Source organism: Vanacampus margaritifer, chromosome 14 (assembly GCF_051991255.1).
Source record: "Vanacampus margaritifer isolate UIUO_Vmar chromosome 14, RoL_Vmar_1.0, whole genome shotgun sequence".
Lineage (NCBI taxonomy): Eukaryota > Metazoa > Chordata > Actinopteri > Syngnathiformes > Syngnathidae > Vanacampus > Vanacampus margaritifer.
The window spans coordinates 176056-199406 of record NC_135445.1 but is presented as its reverse complement, the minus strand read 5'-3'; the positions used below and the strand labels follow the sequence as shown (position 1 = coordinate 199406).

Below are 23351 nucleotides of genomic sequence, written 5' to 3'. Positions count from 1 at the left end.
ATACCAAAATCATCACGATTTAAAAGAAAACACAAATGTTGTGCGCTCATATTTATTGTCGGCTGCAATCACGGCAGAATGAAATGTTGTTATTCAAATGAGTCCAACATGGATCCCGCTGGAACTTTTTTTCATGATTCTTATTTTTGCAAATGTAGGAAAGGACGGATGCTGACGTGTCCGATGTTTGGAGTCATCTGTCGGTACAGACTCAATAACGAGCAAAAACAGAACATGCCAACGTTGCCGACATGTTTGGAAATGAACTGTCAACATTTCCAGCCTTTTCAAATGGAACCCAAACAGAGATCCCACGTGACGTCACACATGTTCCTTTTCAGGAATGGAGTCGGCAAAATGCAATTGTAGCCATTTTGAACCGGACTTCGAGAGATCTGCTGGCACAAATGGACAATTGACGAACTGATATTGGCGGTTGGGGAGTTGACGTCCGTCATGACGAAGCCCACACACACACACACACACACACACACACGCACGAAAAGCAAACGAGTGACGTCATTTGTCCTAGGCGAAATGACGTCGCAGATATCTGGGACGTGAATTCTCTGCCGTGCGTTCAAAGTCGCCTTGGAAAGTTCAAACAAGGCTTGATCGTCACACTTGCCACAATTACACGACTGCCATCTTGTGGCCATATTTATTTATTTACAATTTTACTTCCGCAGTCTTTAGCAACAACTCAAACACAACATTGTCTCATTCCAAAGGGTTTGTTTGCAATAAGCAACATCAAATCAAAGTTTCAATTTAAAGTTGAATTTGACATTTTATGCCATTAAATAACAGACACATTTTTGGGAAATTACGATACATTTGTGAACTTATTTTAACAATCAATATATGTAGCTATTTGAAATGGATTTTTTTTTTCTGTGTGTGCAAAATAACAGAAATACAATAATATAATAATACTAATATATTTTGTGCAGTCGTGTTTCAACATGTCGTTTTCATTGCATCTGAAGAATGCCTATAAATTTGTGGCAATTCATTCGAAAAAGAACAAAAAAGAAGGTGAAGTTGATTTGTCAGATTTTGTGCTCGGCTGAAAACCTTCAAATGTGGATCAGAATCTGGATTGATTTGTCATGAATTGCGCAGCAGCACAAGGAGCTAAAAAGGATCCCAAACAATTGAATGGAAGTCGTTTCAGTAATAATAATAACATATATATACATAATTATTATTTTTTAATTCTTAGTTTTATTATTATTATTTTTTTTAATGGATGCTCTCCATGGTGGTGACTTGAAGCGCATAATTGTCGAATGATGTCAGAACAGGAGAAAATTCTTACATTGTAACTTCAAATATTAGAAACTGCATCAAACATGCGCAATAATAGCAATGATAATAATAATAATGAATCACAATAAATACACATTAATGCTGATGATTCCAATTAAGGCCCCAACGGTGGTGTACCTAATGAAGTGGCCACTGAGGAGACTGACACTTGTGGGAGTGGCCGAGGCTAATTGCCCCCGCCCACTTTCGGTTCCAATTATCCAATCAGCAGAGGCGTGCTCTGTTTGAAAAGTGTCAGGTGCGGTCTGGCTCTTCTTCGTCGTCCCCCCCCCCCCCCCCCCTCTTTCCCAGAGTCCAGCAGAAGCAAGCAGCACCGCTCAAGCCCAACCGAACCGAACCGGACAAACCAGTCCAGAGCGCACCAGACCCGGTCCGACCCGACCATGTCGGGACCTTCTGGGTGGATTGAGGTCTGGCTTTGGGTCACCTTGATGACTCTAGTCCGCCTCGGCACAGCGGACGGGACCGGCGGGGACGCGCGTCTACGTCCTCCAAGACCACGCGACCCGGCGGGGTTCTTCCCGGTCCCCGTGTGGAAATTGATGGCAGGTAAGAACACGCCCAACATGACAACAAACGCATGCAGCGCCAAAGTTCTCATCCGAGTGGCGTTTGTGTGCGCGTGCGCGTGCGCCGCGGCAGTGTCAGGACGTGAAGGTTCTTTGGACCTGGCCCGGCCGCAGTTCCGCTGCAGCGACGCCAGCCTTTGGGTCCGTTTGTCCCTCGTCAGACACGCCAAAGCGCGGCTGGCAGGTGAGTGGCTTCCGGTTCCGCTTCCGGCGGCCGCGTTGCTTTTGCTTGCGTGCGTGCGTGCGTCAACTTGTTGCGCGTGCGCGTCCCTGCGTGTGTGCAGACGGAATTGAGCTGCTGACGCTGCCCGACGGCTCTGCTGCTTCCGTTCGGAGGTTCGGTCCGGTGCTGCTGATCAAGCTGCCTTACGGTAGCGCTCACCTGCAGCTGGCGGTACGTGGACGAAGTGCGCGTGCGCGCAATGCTGCTGCCAACGTTTTGATTGGGTTTGGGGGCAAATAAGACCTCCGCCAAGGAGGCACACAAATCATTTGTAAATGTCACTTGGTCTACTTGCGTGTGTTGTTGATTTTTGGCCTGCAAGCTGATTTCGACCCCCAAAAATAACAATAATCATAATAATAAAAATAAAAAGCCTTGAATGAAAAAGTTGAGTCCTTGTGATGATTGCGATCCTCACTTCAATCACTGATCATTAATTCTTCTTTCATTCATTTGGCACAGCTGCATTGATTGGCGGGAATAAAAATAAAAAGACTCGGCAAAGGGCAAAATGGGCAAATAAGGTCCAAATTGTAAATGAACTTTGCGCTTTACAGCAACAAGACTGATTTTGTCAATATTTGATGCGGTCCAGCCTTCCTCATCCTCATCCTCATCCTCATCCTCATCCTGGAGGTTTTCTCAATCTTCAGTCTTTGTTTGCAGATGTGTGATTTTTTTTTTTTCTCTTCATTGACTTTACTAAGTTGGTTACTGTCTTGTAGAATATAAAATGAGCAAACAAAAATGTGAATGTGACGTCACACGCAAACTCTCCTCTTGACTTCAGCTCAGTGAGGATCCATTCTGGCGCCTCCGATCGATTGATTGATTGAGCTCTTTTCACGTTGTACACAATTTGGCCACTTGGGGTCAGTGTGGTTCCACGCATTCACATGCGCTCTAAAGTTTTACCCACATTAAAGAGTAGAAGAAAAAAGTTACTATCAAGTGATGTGAATACAACGCTTTTTATTTTTTTATTTTTTTGCAGGGTATGAAGAGCTTAAGCCTGTGACTAATCTTAAGAAGCTTCTTTGTGTACAATCGTGCCGTTCTTTTGAGGGAAAGTGCGCGAGTAGCGCGCTAGCTAGGCGTTAGCTAGTCAATGGCACTTTCCATTGTGCATTAGCCTGGAGCTAGCTACGGTCGGGAAACCGTTCGCTACCTGGCGAACTCTACTCGGTCTGCTCCAATTTCTAGTAGAGGAGCAGTTGCGGGAAAAGACACTTTCATTACAATTCAAAACTTAATAAACAAACAAAACAAAACTTTAATGTGTCTCTACTTGTCTTGCAAAGCAGACTGACTTGTATGGAGGACCAAAACGGCCAACATTAAACATAAATGAATGACTAAATAAATGTGAAAATGATAACGTATATAAAAAATCTAATTAAAAAATGAAATGCAAATAAATATAAATGGTAAGATGGATGAATGGAAATAAAAACAAAATATGAAGAAAAAAAACGAGATTCCAAAAATAAAGAATATAAACATAAATGCAAATATAAATGTAAATAGCGTTAAATGTCAATCAATAAAAACGCTCTGCTCTCACGTTTATTTATTTCATGCAAATTGGCTGGCCCAGCCGTCAGTTTTTAAAATCAGCATCCCTACCCCCGTTTGAGGGCAAGGCATTGCGTCAGGACCAGACCTTGGTGGGCGGAGTCAAATTCAAAGCAATAGTTCTATAAGCTACACGACATCATGCAATAGACTTGATTGGGAAAAACCAAACCATTACCAAATGAAGCCTTAGTGTTGTTGAAGTCACCATTTAGTCAGCAGTCTAACAGCGCCCCTGACAGCCCGAGACATATTTTGGGCATGTAGAAAAGAAACTAGCGTTGTTCACATTGGATGTCATTTGACGGGGGACTTAAAAAAGTGTCTGCTTTTGATACTCGATTGACAGCAAGTTGAAGTCCTTGTGACAGGGCACATTTCTTGTCTCCAGGCGTCAAACGGAAGACACTTCCACCGGCTGGAGGTCTTTTATTTTGACACGCTGCTGCAGACCAGTATGGTGGCTCTGGCTTCCTGCGAGGATCCGGCCACTGCCGTCCGCCCGCCGCCCACCGCAATCCTCTGCAGAGCCACGCAAATCCTGGTCCGGCTGCCTTCGGGTTCCAAAGTGCTGAGAGTCAAAGATATTGGGGACGCGGCTCAAGTCCGCTCTGCGTTCAGCGCGGTGGATGCGGGTTCTGTGTTAGTGCTCGTCTCCACTGCAGCCAACACGGTAAAAGAACCCCAAAAAGAGATCCACACTCCGCAAGGCCTCATGACCTTTAATGGCTTTTTGTTTTCTTGGCAGGACTCCATGGTGGAAATTTATTTTGACTTTCTGGGGCAAATGTTGGCCATGCTGGCAGCTTGCGTCCACACGGACACTCAAAGCTCGCACAAGGTTGAGCCAAGATCTTTGCAGGACGAGGTGGACTCTGACTATCAAAGAACCACATCAGGACCAGAGTGCAGGACCACTGCTGCAACAGCGGCGTCTTCTAGGGACTCGGCCATCTTTGAAATGTGGGGTTATGATGATATTCCCACAGGTCCATTTAATGAGGATAACACGGAGGACACACCTGGTGGTCTTGCACCAACTCTGTCAAGTGCCACAAGTGTAAAACCCTGTGGCGCAACAACTTGTCAAACTGCCGCCTGTGAACGTTTGACTGACTCTCTTGTGTCCACTACAAAACCATGTTCAGACACGCCGCCACAAAGTCGGCCAGGAACTACAGAAGTGCACTGTGCGGCTACAAATCCAGCGTTGCCGGCAACCACCTCCTTGTTAACTACTGCAGTGCCAACATCCGGTGTTGCTCTTCCCACAAAAACCCCCTTAGCTCAAACTCCCTCAACTCCTGCAATTTCTGCTCCATCCAGGATGCCTACCTTTGTTTCAGTTGCATCTTTGGCCACAGGTACCGCAGTGCCGACAACGACCTCATCTCCTACCACCATGACCACAACTACAAAACTGTATTCACAGACTTTGTTGGAAGCGACTCTTAAATCGGCATTGCGTCAAACTGCTCCCTCAGTTATGAATCCTGCGGTGCCAACATCCAGTGCTGCTCCCACCTCAACAAGCACTCTTGCTGTAATGGACACAATCTCAACTCCTGGAAGGGCAGCTCCAACAGCCACGGTTTTAGTCCCACAGAGAAGTCCTGCACCCACAACTACATCAGGCACTTGTAAAACTACAACTGCTCTTCCGTTGGCCTCAGCAACTTCTGTTTTGACAAGAACGACTGTTCTTTCCACAAGCACACCTTCCACAACTACGATACCTGCAACCACCGCTGCTCCATCACCTGCTCATACGATCTCTTTACTAACTCTAGCAATCAAAACGACCTCCACTAGAACCTCAGCTACTGCAGTCCCCTCATATCCACAGGCCACTACTACAGTCTCACAAACCACAAGTCCTGTGCCCACAACCAGCTTCGCTTTTTCACAAACCATATCAACCTCCACTCCAACTGCGAGGGCACTGGTCACGCCGATCTTTGCTGCTGCAACAACTATGCCACTAACAACAACAACCACCACCACTGCGTCTACCACAAGGACAACTTTTGCTCCAACCACATTTATTGTACAGACAACCAGCTCTGCTATGACCTCAACTTCTGCTGTATCTTTGACCACAACTACTGCAGTGCCAAGAACCAACTCCTCTCCTGCCACAAGGACTCCAACCACTACTCCATCACTCACAGTCAGCTCTACTTTGATGTCAACCCCCACTGAAACCTCAGTTGCTGCAGTCTTGACTAAACTTCCACCTGCAGTGCCCACAAGCAGCTCATCTGCCATCACGACCACCAGTTCTGCTCCAAGCACAAGTCATGTGCCCGCAAGCACCGCTACTCCTGGAACCACAAGTGCTGCCGCCACTACTGCAATTTCTACAACCACAATGTTACCCACTGCTCTATTCACAGCTATGATGTCCACGACTACCTCGGTATCTCTTCATACTACCTTAGTTGCTGCTGTATCAATAATTCCACCTGCCTCTAATTCCATCTCGCTAGCCCAAAATTCTGTACACACAACCAGCTCATATCCTTTGACAGCTACTTCCCCTCAAACCAAAATGTCTCCTGCAGCGGTGATGCCAATATTTACTGCACTGTGCACAGCCATCCCTGCTGTCTCACCTCCATCTTTGACCACGACCACCGCACTGCCAACAACCACCTCATCACCTGTCTCGATGACCACTCTTGCTCCAATCCTAACCCAATTACCCACAACTACTTCTACTTCAACCTCTACTGCCACTGAAACCACAACTGATACGGCCTCTCCTGCACCTTCTACAACTGTGATGCCCACAACCAGCTCGTCCCTCATCACAATGACCAGTTCTGCTTCAACTAAAAGTCCTGTGGCCGCAATGATGACCCCAACCACCTCCTCACCTACGACTGTTTATGTTCCAACCACAAGTACTGTACCGAGAACCCACCCAACTCCATCAAGATCAACTTTTACTGACTTGGTCACAAGTTCGACCACTGCCACGACTGCAGTGCCTAAAAGCACTCCTGCTTCAAGCACGACTACGATGCCCACAAGCACCTCAGCCCCGTCACTGACGACCTTCAGTCCAACCACAACTTCATCTGCAGTGGTCACAGTAACCTCTGCCTTATCAACCACTGGAATGTCCACGACCACCCCATTGCAAGCAACCTCCATCTTGTCTACTACTGCAATGCCCACAGCCAGTGCCGCTTCTACTAAAACAAAGACTGTTCCTGCTCTCACCAAAACCACCTTGACTTCTAGAAGCACAGGTGATGCAGCTAATGCCATTTTTACAACCAAGATGTTGCATCTTGCTCCAACCACAACTTTGACCTCACTTGCCACTGAAACCACAACTGATACGGCCCCTACTACATTTTCTACAACTGTGATGCCCACAACCAGCTCATTCCTCACCACAATGATCAGTTCTGCTTCAACTACAAGTCCTGCGGCCACAACCACCTCCACTACTGGACCCACAACTCCTGCGGTCACTACGGCAGCTTCTTCAAACACAAGGGCAATACTTGTGCCAACTACAATGCCCTCGACCCCATATCCCGCTTTACCCAAGACTCCAACTACCTCTACCACTGTCTTTCCAACCACAAGTGCTAGACCCACAGCCCTTTCTACTCTGACCTCAACATCTACTGGAACCACAACCGCTACAGCCTTAAGTAAACTTTCTTACACCACAATGCCCACGGTCACTTCATCTCCTCCCACCATGACCGCTTCTGTTTCAACCACAAGTACTGTAATGAAAACCACCCCAAAATCAACACCTCCTGAATTGGTCTTTACTTTGACCAGCACAACTGCAGTTCCAACTACCATTGCTTTTTCAAGGGAAACTATGATACCCACAACCACCTCTGCTATGACTTCATCTCCCGTTGCAATCACAACACTACAAACGGCAACTGTTGCACCAAACAAAGCTCCTTTACACAAAACCACCTTTACTTCAACTACCACTGAAACCAAAGTGTATGCAATCCCAACTACAGCTTCTACTACCACTGTACCTACTCTGGATCGAGCACCAACTCGTGTTCCTACAACAGCCTCCCTCAGTAGAGTCACAACTGCTGCTGCCACTATGAAACTTTCTGCTACCAAAATGACAACCTTTGCTACAATCACAAATAGCTGCGCTATGACCTCATCCACTGCTGTACCCACATCTTCACAGGCCCCCATTATAGTCTCACCAACCACAAGCCCTGTACCCATAGCCTCCCCAAGCCCTTTAAGGGCCACATCACCACTCACTTCAACCCCATCTGTTCTTGCACTGGTTACGCCAATCTTCGCTTCAACATCTATGCCGGTAGGCACAACCAGCACTTCTTTCACCACAAAGACAAACATTGCTCCAACCACATTTATTGTACCCATAACTGGCTCTGTTCCCACCTCAACTTCTGCTGCATCCGTGATACCTGCATATAACACATCTTTGACAACTACCATTGTGCTGGCAAAAACCTCATCTCCTACCGCAATGAGCACTACTGCTCCAACCACAACTCCATCACTCACAACCAGCTCTACTTTGGCATCAACCGCCGCTGAAAGCACAACTGCCGCAGCCTCGCATAAACGTTCTACAACTGCAATGACCACAACCACCTCATCTCCTCCCACTATGACCACTTATGTTGGAACTGCAATTACTGTACCAAGTACTGACCCAACTCCATCAAGATCAACTTCTACTGACTTGGTCGCAAGTTCGACCACTGCCACGACTGCAGTGCCAAAAAGCACTCCTGCTTCAAGCACAACTGCGACGCCCACAAGCACCTCAGCCCCGTCACTGACGACCTCCATCCCAATCCCAACTTCTTCTGCATTGGTCACAGTAACGGCTGCCTTTTCAACTGCAGTGTCCACGACCACCCCGTTGCAAGCAACCTCCATCTTGACTACTACTGCAGTGCCCACATCCAGTGCCGCTCCTACCACAAAGACTGCTCCTGCTCTAACCAAAACCACCTTGACTCCGAGAAGCATAGGTGATGCAGCCAACAATGTAATTTTTACAACAGAGATCTTGCGTCTTGCTCCAACTACAACTTTGACCTCACCTGCCACTGAAACCACAACTGTTGCAGCCTCTACTACACCTTTTACTACTGCGACGCCCGCAACAGGCTCATCTTCCATCACAATGACTCCAAGCACGAGTCTTGTGCCCACAACCACCTCTACTACTGGAGTCACAACTGCTGTGGCCACTACTGCAGTTTCTACAATCGCAATGTTACCTACTGCTGTAACCACAGCTATGATGCCCACGACCACCTCTGCTACTTCATCTCCTGCTCATACCAACTTTTTTACTGCTGTACCCATAATGCCACCTACCTCTAATTCCTTCTCTCCAACCAAAAGTTCTGTATGCACAAGCAGCTCCGCACCATTAACATCTTCAACTCCAACCACAACTTCTCCTGCACTGCTGACACCAATCTTTACTGCAAGATCCACAGCCACCCCTGCTGTCTCGCCTCCATCTTTGACCAGGACTACTGTAGTGCCGACAACCAGCTCATCTCATACTTTGATGACCACACTTGGAACCACAACTGATAGAGGCCCTGCTCCACTTTCTACAACTGTGATGCCCACAACCAGCTCGTCCCTCATCACAATGACCAGCTCTGCTTCAACTACAAGTCCTGCGGCTACAACCACCTCCACTACTGGACCCACAACTCCTGCGGTCACTACGGCAGCTTCTACAAACACAAGGGCATTACTTATGCCAACCACAACTACAATGCCCACAATCATGTATCCCGCTTATCCCCAAACTCCAACTACCTCCACCACTGTCCTTCCAACCACAAGTGCTACACCCACAACCCGTTCTACTCTTACCTCAACATCTACTGGAACCACAAGTAAACTTTCTTATACCGTGCCCACAATCACCTCATCTCCTCCCACCATGACCACTTCTGCTTCACCCACAAGTACTGAACTGAAAACCACCCCAACCCCTTCAAAATCAACACCTCCTGAATTGGTCACAGCAGCCATAACTTTGACCCCCACGGTTGCAGTGCTAACTACATTTCCTGCGTTAAGCACAGCTGCGACACCTACAACCACCTTTTCTATGACCTCATCTCCTCTTGTACCCACAATATCAGAGGCCACAAAAATCTCTCCAACCACAACTCCTTTACCCAAAACAACCTCTACCTTGACTGCAATTACCACCAAAACCCAAATCTCTGCACTCCCAACGACGGGTTCCGCAACCTCTGTAAGCACTGTTGCTCTAATTCCAACTCCTGTAGCCACAAGAGCCTCCTCTATTGGAGCCGCAACTGCTACATCTTCACAGGCCACTATTGCGGTCTTCCTAAGCACTCTTCCTCTACCCACAACCACGTGGGCTTCCTCCATCCCAACTTCAACTTCTGCATTAGTCACACCCATATCGACTGCAGTATCCGCCGCCACCCCTGCTTCTATCACAAAGGCGACTCTTTCTCCAACTACAATACCTTCAGCTATAGCGTCTCACGCGGTGCCCATAACTAAACCTGCCACTCTGGTCATCTCTCCAACCCCAATTCCTGCAGCCTCCAGCACATCTGGCTCTGTAACCATAACTCCTCCCACCTTTAAGACAGTCTCTCCTATCACATCTACTGTACCCACAACCAGCTCTGCTCTGATCACATCTGCTGAAACCACTGTGATGCCTACTTTTTTCACAACTCCAGCTTTGAAAACAACCACTTCGGTGATGTCAAACAACTCCTCTCCTTCCACAAGGACCACTCCTGCGCCTACTACAATGCCTCCAACCAGTGCATCTATTACCACAACGGCTTCAGCTCCCACAAGTCCTGTACCCAGAGCCACCTCAGCTCCTTCACAAACCACATGGACCTTTACTACAATTCCCACAAGCACTCCTTCCACCACAATTACAATGACCTCATCTATTGTTGTACCAACAACTGCACAGGCCACTACTCCACCGTTTCCAACCACAAGTTTAGAACCTACAGCCAGTGCAGCCCTCTTCCAAACCACATCAGTCTCTGCTCCTACCTTAACTACTCCCACATTGATCACAACAACATCTACTCTAGTGCCCACAACTCCAAGTACTAGAATTTCTCAAATCACAAATCATCTACCCACAACCACATTTAAAGTTACAGCCACAACTGCTGTGGCCACTGGCACACTTTACACATCCATGATGACGACGACGACATCTATTGCTCCAATCGCAACTACTAAGCGCACCACCTCATCTTCTGCTGTACCCACAACTCAAACTGCCTTGACGGCCGTCTTTCCCACAAAAAGTCCAACCTCTATGACTTCAATCACTACTGAAACAACCACCGTGACCAGTTTGAATTCAACCACAGGTACTGTACCCACAACAATCTCATCTTTTTCCCAAAGTACCTCAACCTCCACTCCAACCACACGTATTGCATCAACTACAAGCTCTGCTACAATCTCAACTTCTGCTGTAGCCAAGATGACTCCTGCCTTTGTCACAACTACATCTTACACTGATGCAGTGTTGACCAACACTTCATCTCCTACTAAAATGGCCGGTCTCGCCCCAACTGCTAGTCATTTCCCCTCAACTGCCTCTCTTCTGACCTCAGCTATAACTAAGACCACTGCTGCTGCAGCCACGACGACACATTCTACAAATATGCTAACAAGCTCATCTCCTGCCACGATAACAATTTCTGCTCCCACCACAAGTGCGATACCCTCAACCCCTGCACTAACTACAATTTCTACTACAGTCTCCACAAGCATGCCTTATACCACAACTACTATGGCCAAAACCAGCTCTTTTGCAACATCTACTGCTGTAGCCGCAACTCTGCCAGCCACTTTTCCCATAACTTCAACCACACTCACTGGAACCACGTTTGCTGTGGCCACGACAACCGCAATGACAACTCTAGCTCCAATGAGGCTTACAAGCACTTCTGTTGCGACATCTACTGCTGCACCCACAACTACACCAAGCACTATTACTCAAACTACAAGTGCTGTACTCGGAACCGCCTCTCCTGCTGGAACCACAGTTTCTGCGGCCACTTTGACACATTCCACTACGCCTTCTAAAACCGCAATGGCAGCTCTTGCTCCAGCCAATACTACAATGCCCACAAGTACCTCTGCTGCAACATCTCCTGCTCCACCCACAACTCTACCAGCCACTTATCCAATATCTGCAACCACTACTCCTGTGCCCACAAGCCCCTCTACTACTGCAACCACAATAACTCTTGGACTGACCACACCTATGATGCCCACAACCACCTCTGCTAGACACTCCTTTACAGCCGTACCCACAATTGCACAGGCTGCTCTTTCAGCATTGACAAGCATAAGTCCTGAACCCACAGCCGCATCCGGCCCTTCATTAACATCAACCTCTGCTCCAACCACAACTTCTCGCTCTTTGGTCATATCAATTTCTGCTTTGTCCAAATCTGCTACCGCAGTCACAACCACTTTGACCACATCTCTGATGCCCACAACTACATCTGCCATGACATCCAGTATTATACCCACGCCTGCACATGTCATTACTTCAGTCTCTCCAACCACAAGTCTTAAACCAAGGACAAAACGGGCCCTTTCACAAACAACATCAATATCTGCTCCAAGCATAACTTCTGCAACCACAACATCTCCTCGATTGGTCACAAGCTCTGCTCTGATCACATCTACTGTAGTGCCCACTACTACGACATCAACTAGTACTACAGTGACCACTCCTGCTCAGACTACAACCACAATATTTACAACCGGTTTATCCCCACTTACACCCAAAAGCACCTTGGTCCCTTCACAAACCACATCCCCTCCTTTAGGTTCCACAAACCCTTCTATGATAACTACTGAAAAGTGTACAACCACCTCTGCTTCGGTACCTACTGCTGTACCCACAACTCCACCATCCACTACAATAATCTCTCCAACCGCAAATCCTGTACACACAAGCATCCCCATGACCCGCGCCATAATTCCTGCAGCCAGTAAAACACTTAATACAACCCCGATGAGTGTGCATGTTCCAACCACAACTATGTTGTCGACAGTGACCTTTTTGACCTCTATTTCTGCTATAACCAGAATGAGGCCTGCTATCGTCCGAACTACGTTTTTGGCCGTGACTACTGCCGAGCCGACCACCTTGTCCCCTACCTCGATCACCAGTCCTGCTTCAACCATAAATTCTTTACTCCTGGCTCCCTCCACTTTGACATCAACTTCCACTGAAACCACAACTGCAGGGCCTTCAACTACACCTCCTATAACTTTGATCATTCCTGATCCAACCGCAACTTTCATGCCCCCAACCACCTCTTGTAAGACCTCATCTCCTGTTATACCCTCTACTGTAGAGGCGACTACATTAGTTTCTATAACCACAAGACGTGAACCCGCAACCAGTCAAGGCCTAACACAAATCACATCAAAATCTACTCCAATCACAACTTATCCTGCATGGGTCATAACAACCTCTGCTTTGACCACATATGTTAAAGAGTCCCCAACCCCTTATGTGACTACCACTGAGGCTACTCTCGCGCCAAAGACAATGCCAGCAACTACCTCTACTATGTCCTCATCTCCTGCTGTACCCACAACTCCACTGGCCTCTATGATAGGCCTTCCAACCGCAACCCCTGTACCCGCAAGCAGCTCTTCTGCGTCGACTCTGTCTTCTACAACTATGGTGCACGCAACCACCTCATCTCCTACCATCATTAACACTTCTGGTCCAACCACAAGTTCTGTACCAAAAAACACCCCAGCTTCTTCAAAAACCACAACAGCCTTTCCTGAATTGGTCACAACCAATGGTTTGACCACGAGGACTACAGTGCCAATGACCACGAGGACTACAGTGCCAATGACCACGAGGACTACAGTGCCAATGACCACGAGGACTACAGTGCCAATGACCACGAGGACTACAGTGCCAATGACCACGAGGACTACAGTGCCAATGACCACGAGGACTACAGTGCCAATGACCACGAGGACTACAGTGCCAATGACCACGAGGACTACAGTGCCAATGACCACGAGGACTACAGTGCCAATGACCACGAGGACTACAGTGCCAATGACCACGAGGACTACAGTGCCAACAACCACATTTACTCTGATTTCACCTACTACTGAGGCTGTATTTTCTGTCTCAACTACACTTTCTACAACTCCTATAACTATGGACTCAACTGCAAGTCTTCTAGCCAAAACCACGTCTACTTTGGCTTCATTTACTGAAACCACAAATGCTGCAACCTCACCTACACTTTTTTCAAATCAGATGACAACTGCTGATGGTCCTACAACTACGACACCCACAACGCCGCCATCCACTATTATCATCTCTCCAACCACCAGTCCTGTACATACAACCACCATTACTTTTGGAACCACAACCTCTGCGGCAACTACAATGGCAACTCTTGCGCCACCCACAACTAGCGTTCCCACAACCACATCTACTTTACCCACCACACCACCTTCCTTTACGACTGTCTCTCCAACCACAAGTCTTGTGGCCACAACCACCTCTGCTCTGTCCTCAGCTAATACTGAACCCACAACTGCTGCGGCCTCAACTACACTTTATAAAACTATGAACGCTCCTCCTCCTACAACTATGCTGCTTACAACCAGCTCATCTTCTACCACGTTGACCAATTCTGCTCCAACTAGAAGTGCTGAACCCATAACCACCTCAGTCCCTTTCCAAACCACACCTACTATTGTACCCACAACTCGACCTGTCATTACTACAATCTCTCCAACCACAAGTCCTATGCTAATAACCACCTCTACTACTGGAACTGCAACGGCTGTGGCCACTATAGCACTTTCTACAACGAAAATGAGAACTCCAAACATAATGTCTATGACCTCGTCTGTTGTACTCCTCGCAACTGTACAGACCAGTACTTCAGCTTCTCCAACCACAAGTCCTGAACTTAAAACGGACACAGCCCTCTCACAAAACACAACATCTGCAGTGTCCACAAACTCTCCTCCACCTACCACAAAAACTACTCTTGCTCCAACTGCAATGCCCACAACCACCTCTGGAACCTCATCTGCTGTGCCCACAACTCCACCTGTCTCAACAATTCTTCCCACCACAACGTCTGCACTCATAACCAGCTCTACTCCTGGAACTGCCGCTGCTGCGGCTTCAACCGCACTCTTTATAACCTTGATGCCAACAGCCACCTCGTCTCCTACCCCATTGACCACTTATGCTCCAGTCACAAGTCCTTTACAAAAAATCCTTCCAGCTCCTTCCACAAAAACCTTGATGACTGCGGTTCCGCCGGTGACTACACTGCCTTCAACCACAACTACCATCCTAACAACCCCCTCAAGGACCTCATCTCCTGTTGTAGTGACTACTTATCTGGCCCCTAGAAAAGCGGTTCAAAGTACAATTACTTTACCCACAACAACCGCTACTCTGATTTCATCTACCACTAAAACCCAAATTCTTCTTGTCTCAACTACACGTTCTACAATCAACATGATCACTCAGACTTTAACCACAAGCACCTCAGCTCAGTCAAACACAACATCCCCTGCGTTGGTCACAGCAATTTCTACTGCAATAACCATCCCGTATTCTACCACAAAGCCCACTCGTGCTCCGACAAGTCCTATACCCACAACTCTGTCTCTGACTGGAATGACATCTGCTGCAGTCACTCAAACACATTCTGCAGCCACAATGACCACTCTTGCTGCAACCACAACTCAGGTTCCCACAAGCACATCTTCCCCTATGGCTGTCTCTCCAACCACAAGTCCTGCACCCACAACCACCGCAACTTCTGCTGTACCTACAATGAAACCTGTCACACCTACTGCAGCGTTATCAACCACCACATCTCCTACAACCATGACAACTCCTGCTCAAACCACAAGTCATGCATCCAAAACCACTTCTACTTTGACTTCACCTACCACTGAAACCAAGACTGCTACAGCTTCAACTACACATTCTACAACGATGACCACGCATCCTCCTGATACAAAACCTATAACCAACTCTGCTACGACCTCACCTGCTGTACCCACAACTTCACAGGACACTATTTTAGTCTCACAAACGAGAGGTTCTGTACCAACAACCTCTGCTTTGAGCACAACTGCTAAAATGCCCCCAGCAGCTACTGTGCCTACCACAAAGATGACTCTTGCCTCATCTACAATGCCAGTATCGACCTCTGCTACAACCTCTCCTCATGGTGTAACCACAACTCCAGTGGCCTTGACAAGAGTCCTTCCAATCACATTTCATGTACTCAATACCACCTCTCCTACTACTGCAACTCCTTCTGTACCCATGGGTCTTGCTTTTGCCACAACTAGAGCTTTGACTACGACTGCAGTGCCAGAAATGCCACCTACTAAGACTACTCTTGCTCAAACAGTTTCATCTATGATGACCACCCCTACTTTCACAAGTCCTTTTTCCACAACCACTTGTACTTTGACTTCAGCTAACACTGAAACCACAATTGCGCCAGCTTCAACTACACTTTTTAAAATGATGAGCACTCATTCTCGTGTAACTATGCTGCCCAGAACTGCTACAATCTCATCTACTGCTGTACCCTCAACTTCACAGGCCAATATTCCAGTCTCACAAACTGCACGCTCTGTACAAACAGCTTCTGTTTTAGGCACAACTGCTCAAATACCCCCAACCACGACTGTGCCTACCGCAATGACTACTCCTGCTCCAAATATGACGACATCCACTGCTGTCGTGTCAACTGCTGTAGCCAAAACTCCATTTGCCTCAACAACAATCCTTCCAACCACAACTCCTGTACCCACAACCCACTCTATTCTGATCTCAACTACTTCTGGAACTGCCACTGCCATGACCTCAACTACACTCTTTACAACAACCACCTCATTACCTACCACAATGACTGCTTACACTCCAGCTAAAAGTCCTTTACCAAAAACAATCCCGGCTGCATCAACAAAAACCACTGAAATGGTCAAAACCATTCCTTTGACCATGGTGACTGGAGTACCAATGACCACCCCTACTTTGACCACGACTCTGATGCTAACCACCTCAAAAAACTCATCTCCTGTTGTACCAACAACTTCACTGGCCACTGCAACCACCTTTTCTCTGACTTCAACTACCAGTGAAACCAAACCCACAACCACCTCTCCTATTGTAACCACAACTACACTTTCCCCAATGACTGGCTTTCCAACCACAAGTAATATATCTACAAGCACTTCTCTTACTGGTACCACATCTGCTGCAGTCGCTACAATACTTTCTACACCCACGATGACCATTCGTTCTACAAGTGCTTTACTGACAACCGCCTCTCCTACTGGAGTGACATCTGCTGCATCCACTGCAACACATTCTACAGCCACAATGACCATTCTTGCGGTTCCCACAACCACATCTCCTGCTGTACCCACAACTCCATCTTCCCTTATGGCTGTTTCGCCAACCACAAGTCCTGCAACCACAGCAACTTCTGCGGTACCTACAATGAAACCTGTTTTTAACACACCTACATCTTTGACTACTGCAGTGTCAACAGCCACCTCATCTCCTACGACTACTCCTCACACCACAAGTCCTCAATCCACAACTTCTACTTTAAATTCAACTGCCACTGAAACCAACACTGCTACAGCTTCAACTCCACTTTCTACAACGAGCACTAATCCTTCTCCTATACCTACAACACCCATAAATAACTCTGCTACAGTCTCATCTACTTCTGTACCCACAACTTCACAGGCCACTATTTCAGTCTCACAAACCACAAGCTATGTACCAAGAACCTCTTCGTTGAGCACAACTGCTCAAATGTCCAAAACCGCTACTGTGCCTAGCACTAAGACTACTCTTGCTACATCTGCAATGCCGACAACCATCTCTTTTACAACTTCTCCTCTTGCTGTACCCAAAACTCCACTGGCCTTGACAACAGTCTTTACTCTCAAATCTGTACCCACAAGCACCTCTCCTGCGACTACAGCGTCTACTGTACCAATCAGGATTCCTTTGGCCATGACTACATCTTTCACCACGTTGACTGCACTGCCAAAAACTCCTCCTGTGCCTACCACAAAGACTACTCTTGCTCAAACCACTACTATGCTAACTACATCTCCTCCAATTATGACTTCTGTTCCAAGTCCTGTACCCATAGCCACCTCCACTACGGCAACTGCTGCAGCCACTATGACACTTTCAATGAAAATTCTTCCAACTGCAATGGCCACAAACAGCCCATCTCTTACCATGATGACCAATTTTCCTCAAAGTAAAGGTCATCTATCCCCAACCACTGTAGCACCTTCACAAGCCCAAATGTCTACTGCGTTTCCCACTACTGCCACAGCCCAAATGCCCGCAACCATCTCTTCTAAATCTACTGCTGCAACCACTACTCCACCTTCATATACGACTCTTTCTCCAACCACAAGTTATGTGCCCACAGCCACCTCTGCTCTGACCTCATCTATTCCTGTAGCCAGAACTACTGCAACCTCAACGACACTTTCTACAGCTACTGTCACTACTTTGGCATCAACCAGAAGTTCTGTGCCTGAAACCAGTCTTACTCTGACTTTGGCTAGTGGATCCACGGCTGCTGTGGCCTCAACGACACTTTCTACAAATACGATGCCCACAAACACCTCATTGACCACCACAACCAGTGATCAAACTGATCCAACCATAAGTCCTGTACCAAAAACCACACCAGCTACAAGAACCATATCACCTATTCCTGGAACCACAATTGCTGCAACATCAAGTACACTTTCTGCAGCTACGATCACCACTTTTAATCCAACCACAAGTCTTGTACCAAAAAAAACTACAGGAGTCACATCAGCTCCTCCAGTTTCAGCAACACCTGGAACAACCACGAGCCAGTCACCAACCACTGCAATTGGGTCTACATCCGATCCAGGAATGACTATTCCCTCCCCAGCGTTTACTACTTCTCCAGTGTCTGAAGCGTTTGGCGTTGCCAGTAGTCTGGCCCCGACCACTGATGTCCTGTCTACAACATGGCCTTCAGAAAAGACTCTCTCTGATGCGCTAACTCCACCAGTGATGACATCTGGAACATTTTCTCCAGTGTCAGCAACACCTGACTCGAGCAGTATTCTGTCTCAAATCACTACCATAAAATCTGCATTATACTCTTCAGGAATAATAATTCCTAACTCAGGGCAGACTACTTCAGTGTCAGCAACAACTTCTCCAATGACTGCAGCCGTTGGAACAACCAGTATGGTAGATCAAGCTGTGGCAGTCCTGTCTATCAAAGCCACTTCAGAAAAAGCAATTTTCTCCCCAGCGTTGATAATTGCAACACCAGTTCCAGAAACATTTGGAAAAAACAATACCCAAGCTCCTGCCACCACCTCAATCATGTCTATAACACCCCCTTCTGGAACCATCCCAGGGCTGACAACTGTATCTCCAGTATCTGAAACGCATGGGACTACCGGTAGTCTGGCTCCAATCCCTGCTCAGATGGTGTCATCAACACTTGGAACAACTAGTGGTGTGGCGCACACAGTGGCGGCCTTGTTTACATTTCGTTCAGAAACCACTCGCTCCACATTTCCAAAGGCAACTCTTCCAGTAACACCTACACATGGAACAACTTTTCCATTGCCAGCAACTCCTGGAGCAACTTCTCAGGAGTCGGCAACACACGGAAAAATTAGCAGTCCAGCTTCAACTACAGCAATCAGGCCTACATCCATTCCAGGCTCCACAATTCCGTCCCCAACACTGGTGACTGCTTTTCTAGAATCAGCAAAACCTGGGGAAAAAATTACAATGGCTACAAGAGCTGGAACTGGTCGTTCAGGTCAGACAACCGCAACTAGGTCTACTATATTCCTTTCAGGACAAAAATATCCTTTGCAAGCTTTGACTACTTCTCCAGTGTCAGAAACACAGAGAGTAACTAGAGACTCAGGGACACTTGCAACAACTAGGGGTACAGCTCCAACCACTCCTATCAGTGGTGCATCTCCTTTTGAAATAAACACTCCTGCCCAAGCTCTGACTTCTCTAGTGTTGGCAACAACCAGTAGTCTTGCCCCAACCAGTAGTCTTGCTCCAACCACTGCAATCCCCTCTACATCAGTTTCAGGAATGGCAACATCCTTCCAAGCTCCAACAGTGACAGTGATGGCAACACTTGGATCAACGGCTCTGTCAACACCGCCTGAAACAACCAGTAGTATATCACCAATCACTGTCAAGTCTATAGGGACAACTCCCTCCCCAACTCTGGTGTCGAGAACAACTTCTCAAGTGTTGACAACTCCTGAAACCACCACCACAATCGGGTCTACATTCCCGTCAGGAATGGTAACTCCCTCTCAAACACTGACTGCTAGTTTTCTGTTGTCGGCAACACCCAGAAAATATTCTATTTATAAAGAAACAGTTGGAACAACCATTAGTGCTGCACCACCAATTTCAACCCAGTCTACATTCTTTTTAGGATCTTCAATTCACTCCCAAGATCTGACGACTACGCCAGTCACTGATACCATTGGAACATCTTCTCCAATATCAGTAGCAGTTATGACAACCAATAGTTTGTCTTTGACACCTGTATTCATGTCACCCTATCCGGGAGCAACAATTTTTACTCCAGGGTCTACAACTCCTTTTCCAGTATTGGCAACAGACCGACAAAACAGTAGTCTGGCTCCAACAACTGTAATTGGATCTGCAAGATTCACTTCAAAGACCCAAATTCCCGCAAAAGCTAAAATGACTACTTCTTCTTCGTCAGTGATACCTGGAATAACTTTTCCAATGACTGTCAAAGTTGAAACGAGCCATAGTCTGGGTCAAACTGCTGAAATCCTGTCTACAACATACCCTTCAGGAGCAACGGCTGCCAAAGCCCCGACAACTTCTGCAGCTTCGGTGACACCTGGATCAACTACGCCAGTGACGGTAACACTTTGGGCAACCAACGGTAGTAAAGTGCCAACCACTGTAGTTTTGTCTACAATATCCCTCTCAAGAACCACAATTCTCTCCCCAGCTCAGACAACTACTCTTCTAGTAACGGTTCCTTCTGCAACTATAACATCTACCTCTGCAGTGACTGCATCACCTGAGACAACCAGCAGTCTGGCTTCAACTGCCACCTTCTTTTCAACAACATCCAGTTCACCAGCAACTCCCTCAAAAGCGCCAAAAATTCCTCCAATGAAAGCAATATCTGGAACACATTTTCCAGTGATGGCAACACATGGAATACTTTCTCCAGTGACTGCAACACGTGGAACAACCTTTGCTCTGATTCCAAACACCACAATTAGAGCTACTTCTCCTTCAGGAAACACAACACCCTTCAAATTCCCAACAACTTCAAGTTCTTTAGGGTCAACAACCCCCACAACAACTTCTCTAGTGATGGCAACACCTCACTCAATCAGTAGTCAGACTTCAATTGCGACAATATTGTCTACAATGCTTTTAGAAACGACTCCCTTCAAAGCTGGAACAACTTTAGTATTAGCAACACCTGAAACCACTGCAATCAGGGCCACAACATCCAGATCAGAAACCACAATTCCCACCCCAGCTCCGACAACTACTTTTGTAGTGCCAGCAACAGTGGGTACAACTTCTACATTGACAGAAATTGTTAGAACAGCCAATAGTCCTGGTCAACCCACTGTAATCCGGACTACGGCATCCCCTCCACCTACCATACTTAACCTTCCAGCTCTGACTACTTCTCCATTGTCGGCAACATTTGAATTAACCAGCAATCTGTCTAAATCACCTACACTAACCACTTCCTCCCGAAATCAGATGTCAACTTTATCAATGTCAGCAACATCTGGAACAAATTCTCTTATGCCAGCAACAATTGTAACCACAATTCAATCCCCAAGTCGGATAACTACTTTCCCTGTGATTGCAATGCCTGGACCTTCTCCATTGATGGCAACAGTTGGAACAACTAATAGTCAGACTTCAACTACTGCTCTCAGATCCGCATTTCGTTCCTCAACTCCAATTGCCACCCCAGCACCAACGACAAATTTTTTAGTGTCATCACCAGAAACAACATATCCAGTGATGCCAACAGTTGTAACAACCAGTAGTCTTGTTCCCACCACAGCAATCCAGTCTATAACAGCCATTTCCGGAATAGAAACTCCCTCCAAAGGCCCAACTACAGCTTCTACGGTGACAGCATCATCTGGTACACCTGTTCCAATAATGACAAAACTTGCGACAAAAAGAAGTCTGCTTTCCCCAGCGCCAACAACTTCCCTTGCGACAGCAGGACCTAGAGAGAAAATTCATCTGACTCGAAGCACTGCAACATCCACTTCAGGAACCATTTCTTCCCAAATTCTGTCCACTACTTTTCCAATGTCGGCAGCACCTGGAACATTTTTATCAATGAAATCAGATGGAACAACCAGTATCCAGCTACAATCGAATGCAGTTCTGTGTACGTCCTATCTGGGAAAGACTATTGCCTTTCCAGTTCCAACATCCGCTTCTGCAGTGGAAGAACGATATGAAACGAGTCCAGCTCCAACCTCTGCAGTACGGTCTACATCTGCTCCAGCAAGAAAAACTCCCTCTCAACCTCAAACGACAACTTATCCAAAAACGGAAACATCTGGGAAAGCTCTAGCGGTGAGTGCAACACTTGGAACAACCATTGGTCTTACTCAATATCCTGCAGTCCTGTCAATGTCCTCTCCGGGAAAAGCTATTCCCTTTTCAATTCAAACATCTACATCAGTGGCAGCAATACCCAAAGTAACCAGTAGTCTGACTCCAACCATTACAATACAGTCTACATCAGCTCCAGTCCCGAGTCCCTATGAAACTCTCACACCTTCTCCAGAGATGAAAACACCTTGGACAACTTCCCCAGGGACTGCAACACTTGGGACAACTTCTCCATTAATGGAAAGGGTAAAAACAAGCAGCAGCCTGATTTCAATTGCTGCAAGCAGTTCGCCAATATCCCCTTCATCAGTTCTCGCACAGACTGCTTTTTCAGTGTCCAAAAAACCAGGAGCAATTTCTCCAGTGCCAAAAACTAGTAGTTTGGCTCAAACCTCCGTAATCATGTCTACAAAATCTGCTACAGGGATAACAAATCCCTCCCAAGCTGCAACTAGAGCTACAACAGTGATTGAGTCAACGGGAACATTTCTCCCAGGAACAGCAGTACCTGGAAGAACGTCCACAAGCAGGTCTGCAACTTCTTTCAGAACCTCATTTTCCTCCCAAACTCTGTCAACTACTTTGCCAATGTCTGTAAAAACATCCACTTCAGCACTGACTCCCCCCTCTCAAGCCCTGACGACAGCTCATGCATTGACTGAAACACCTTGGCCAACTTCTCCAGGCGCGACACTTGGGGCAATCACTGGACTGACTACGTCCACTAAAATCCTGTCTGCATCCTATCTTGGAATGGAAACTCCATCTGCACTGCTGACATCTACTTATGTAGTGACCGCAACTCCAGAGAGAATTGGTAGTCCTGCCTCAACCACTGCAATCCTACCTA

General features: G+C 47.0%; 1 protein-coding gene across 1 annotated transcript; it reads left to right on the top strand.

Moving 5' to 3' along the window:
• The first annotated feature begins 1610 nt into the window (after positions 1-1610).
• Positions 1611-23313, top strand: LOC144063661 (uncharacterized). The gene is made up of 6 exons (XM_077585407.1): positions 1611-1881; positions 1975-2085; positions 2186-2295; positions 4091-4372; positions 4448-23031; positions 23115-23313. The coding sequence occupies exons 1-6, from the start codon at positions 1716-1718 to the stop codon at positions 23161-23163; spliced, it is 19302 nt and encodes a 6433-aa protein (XP_077441533.1). The 5' UTR covers positions 1611-1715; the 3' UTR covers positions 23164-23313.
• The last annotated feature ends 38 nt before the right edge of the window (positions 23314-23351 follow it).

What these genes read in the sequence shown, in the direction of transcription:
- LOC144063661 (XM_077585407.1), top strand. Translation starts at nt 1,716, where the DNA reads ATGTCGGGACCTTCTGGGTGGATTGAGGTCTGGCTTTGGGTCACCTTG. An exon ending in CGTGTGGAAATTGATGGCAG is followed by an intron (nt 1,882 to 1,974) that starts GTAAGAACACGC and finishes GCGCCGCGGCAG; the next exon opens with TGTCAGGACGTGAAGGTTCT. An exon ending in TCTCCACTGCAGCCAACACG is followed by an intron (nt 4,373 to 4,447) that starts GTAAAAGAACCC and finishes TTTTCTTGGCAG; the next exon opens with GACTCCATGGTGGAAATTTA.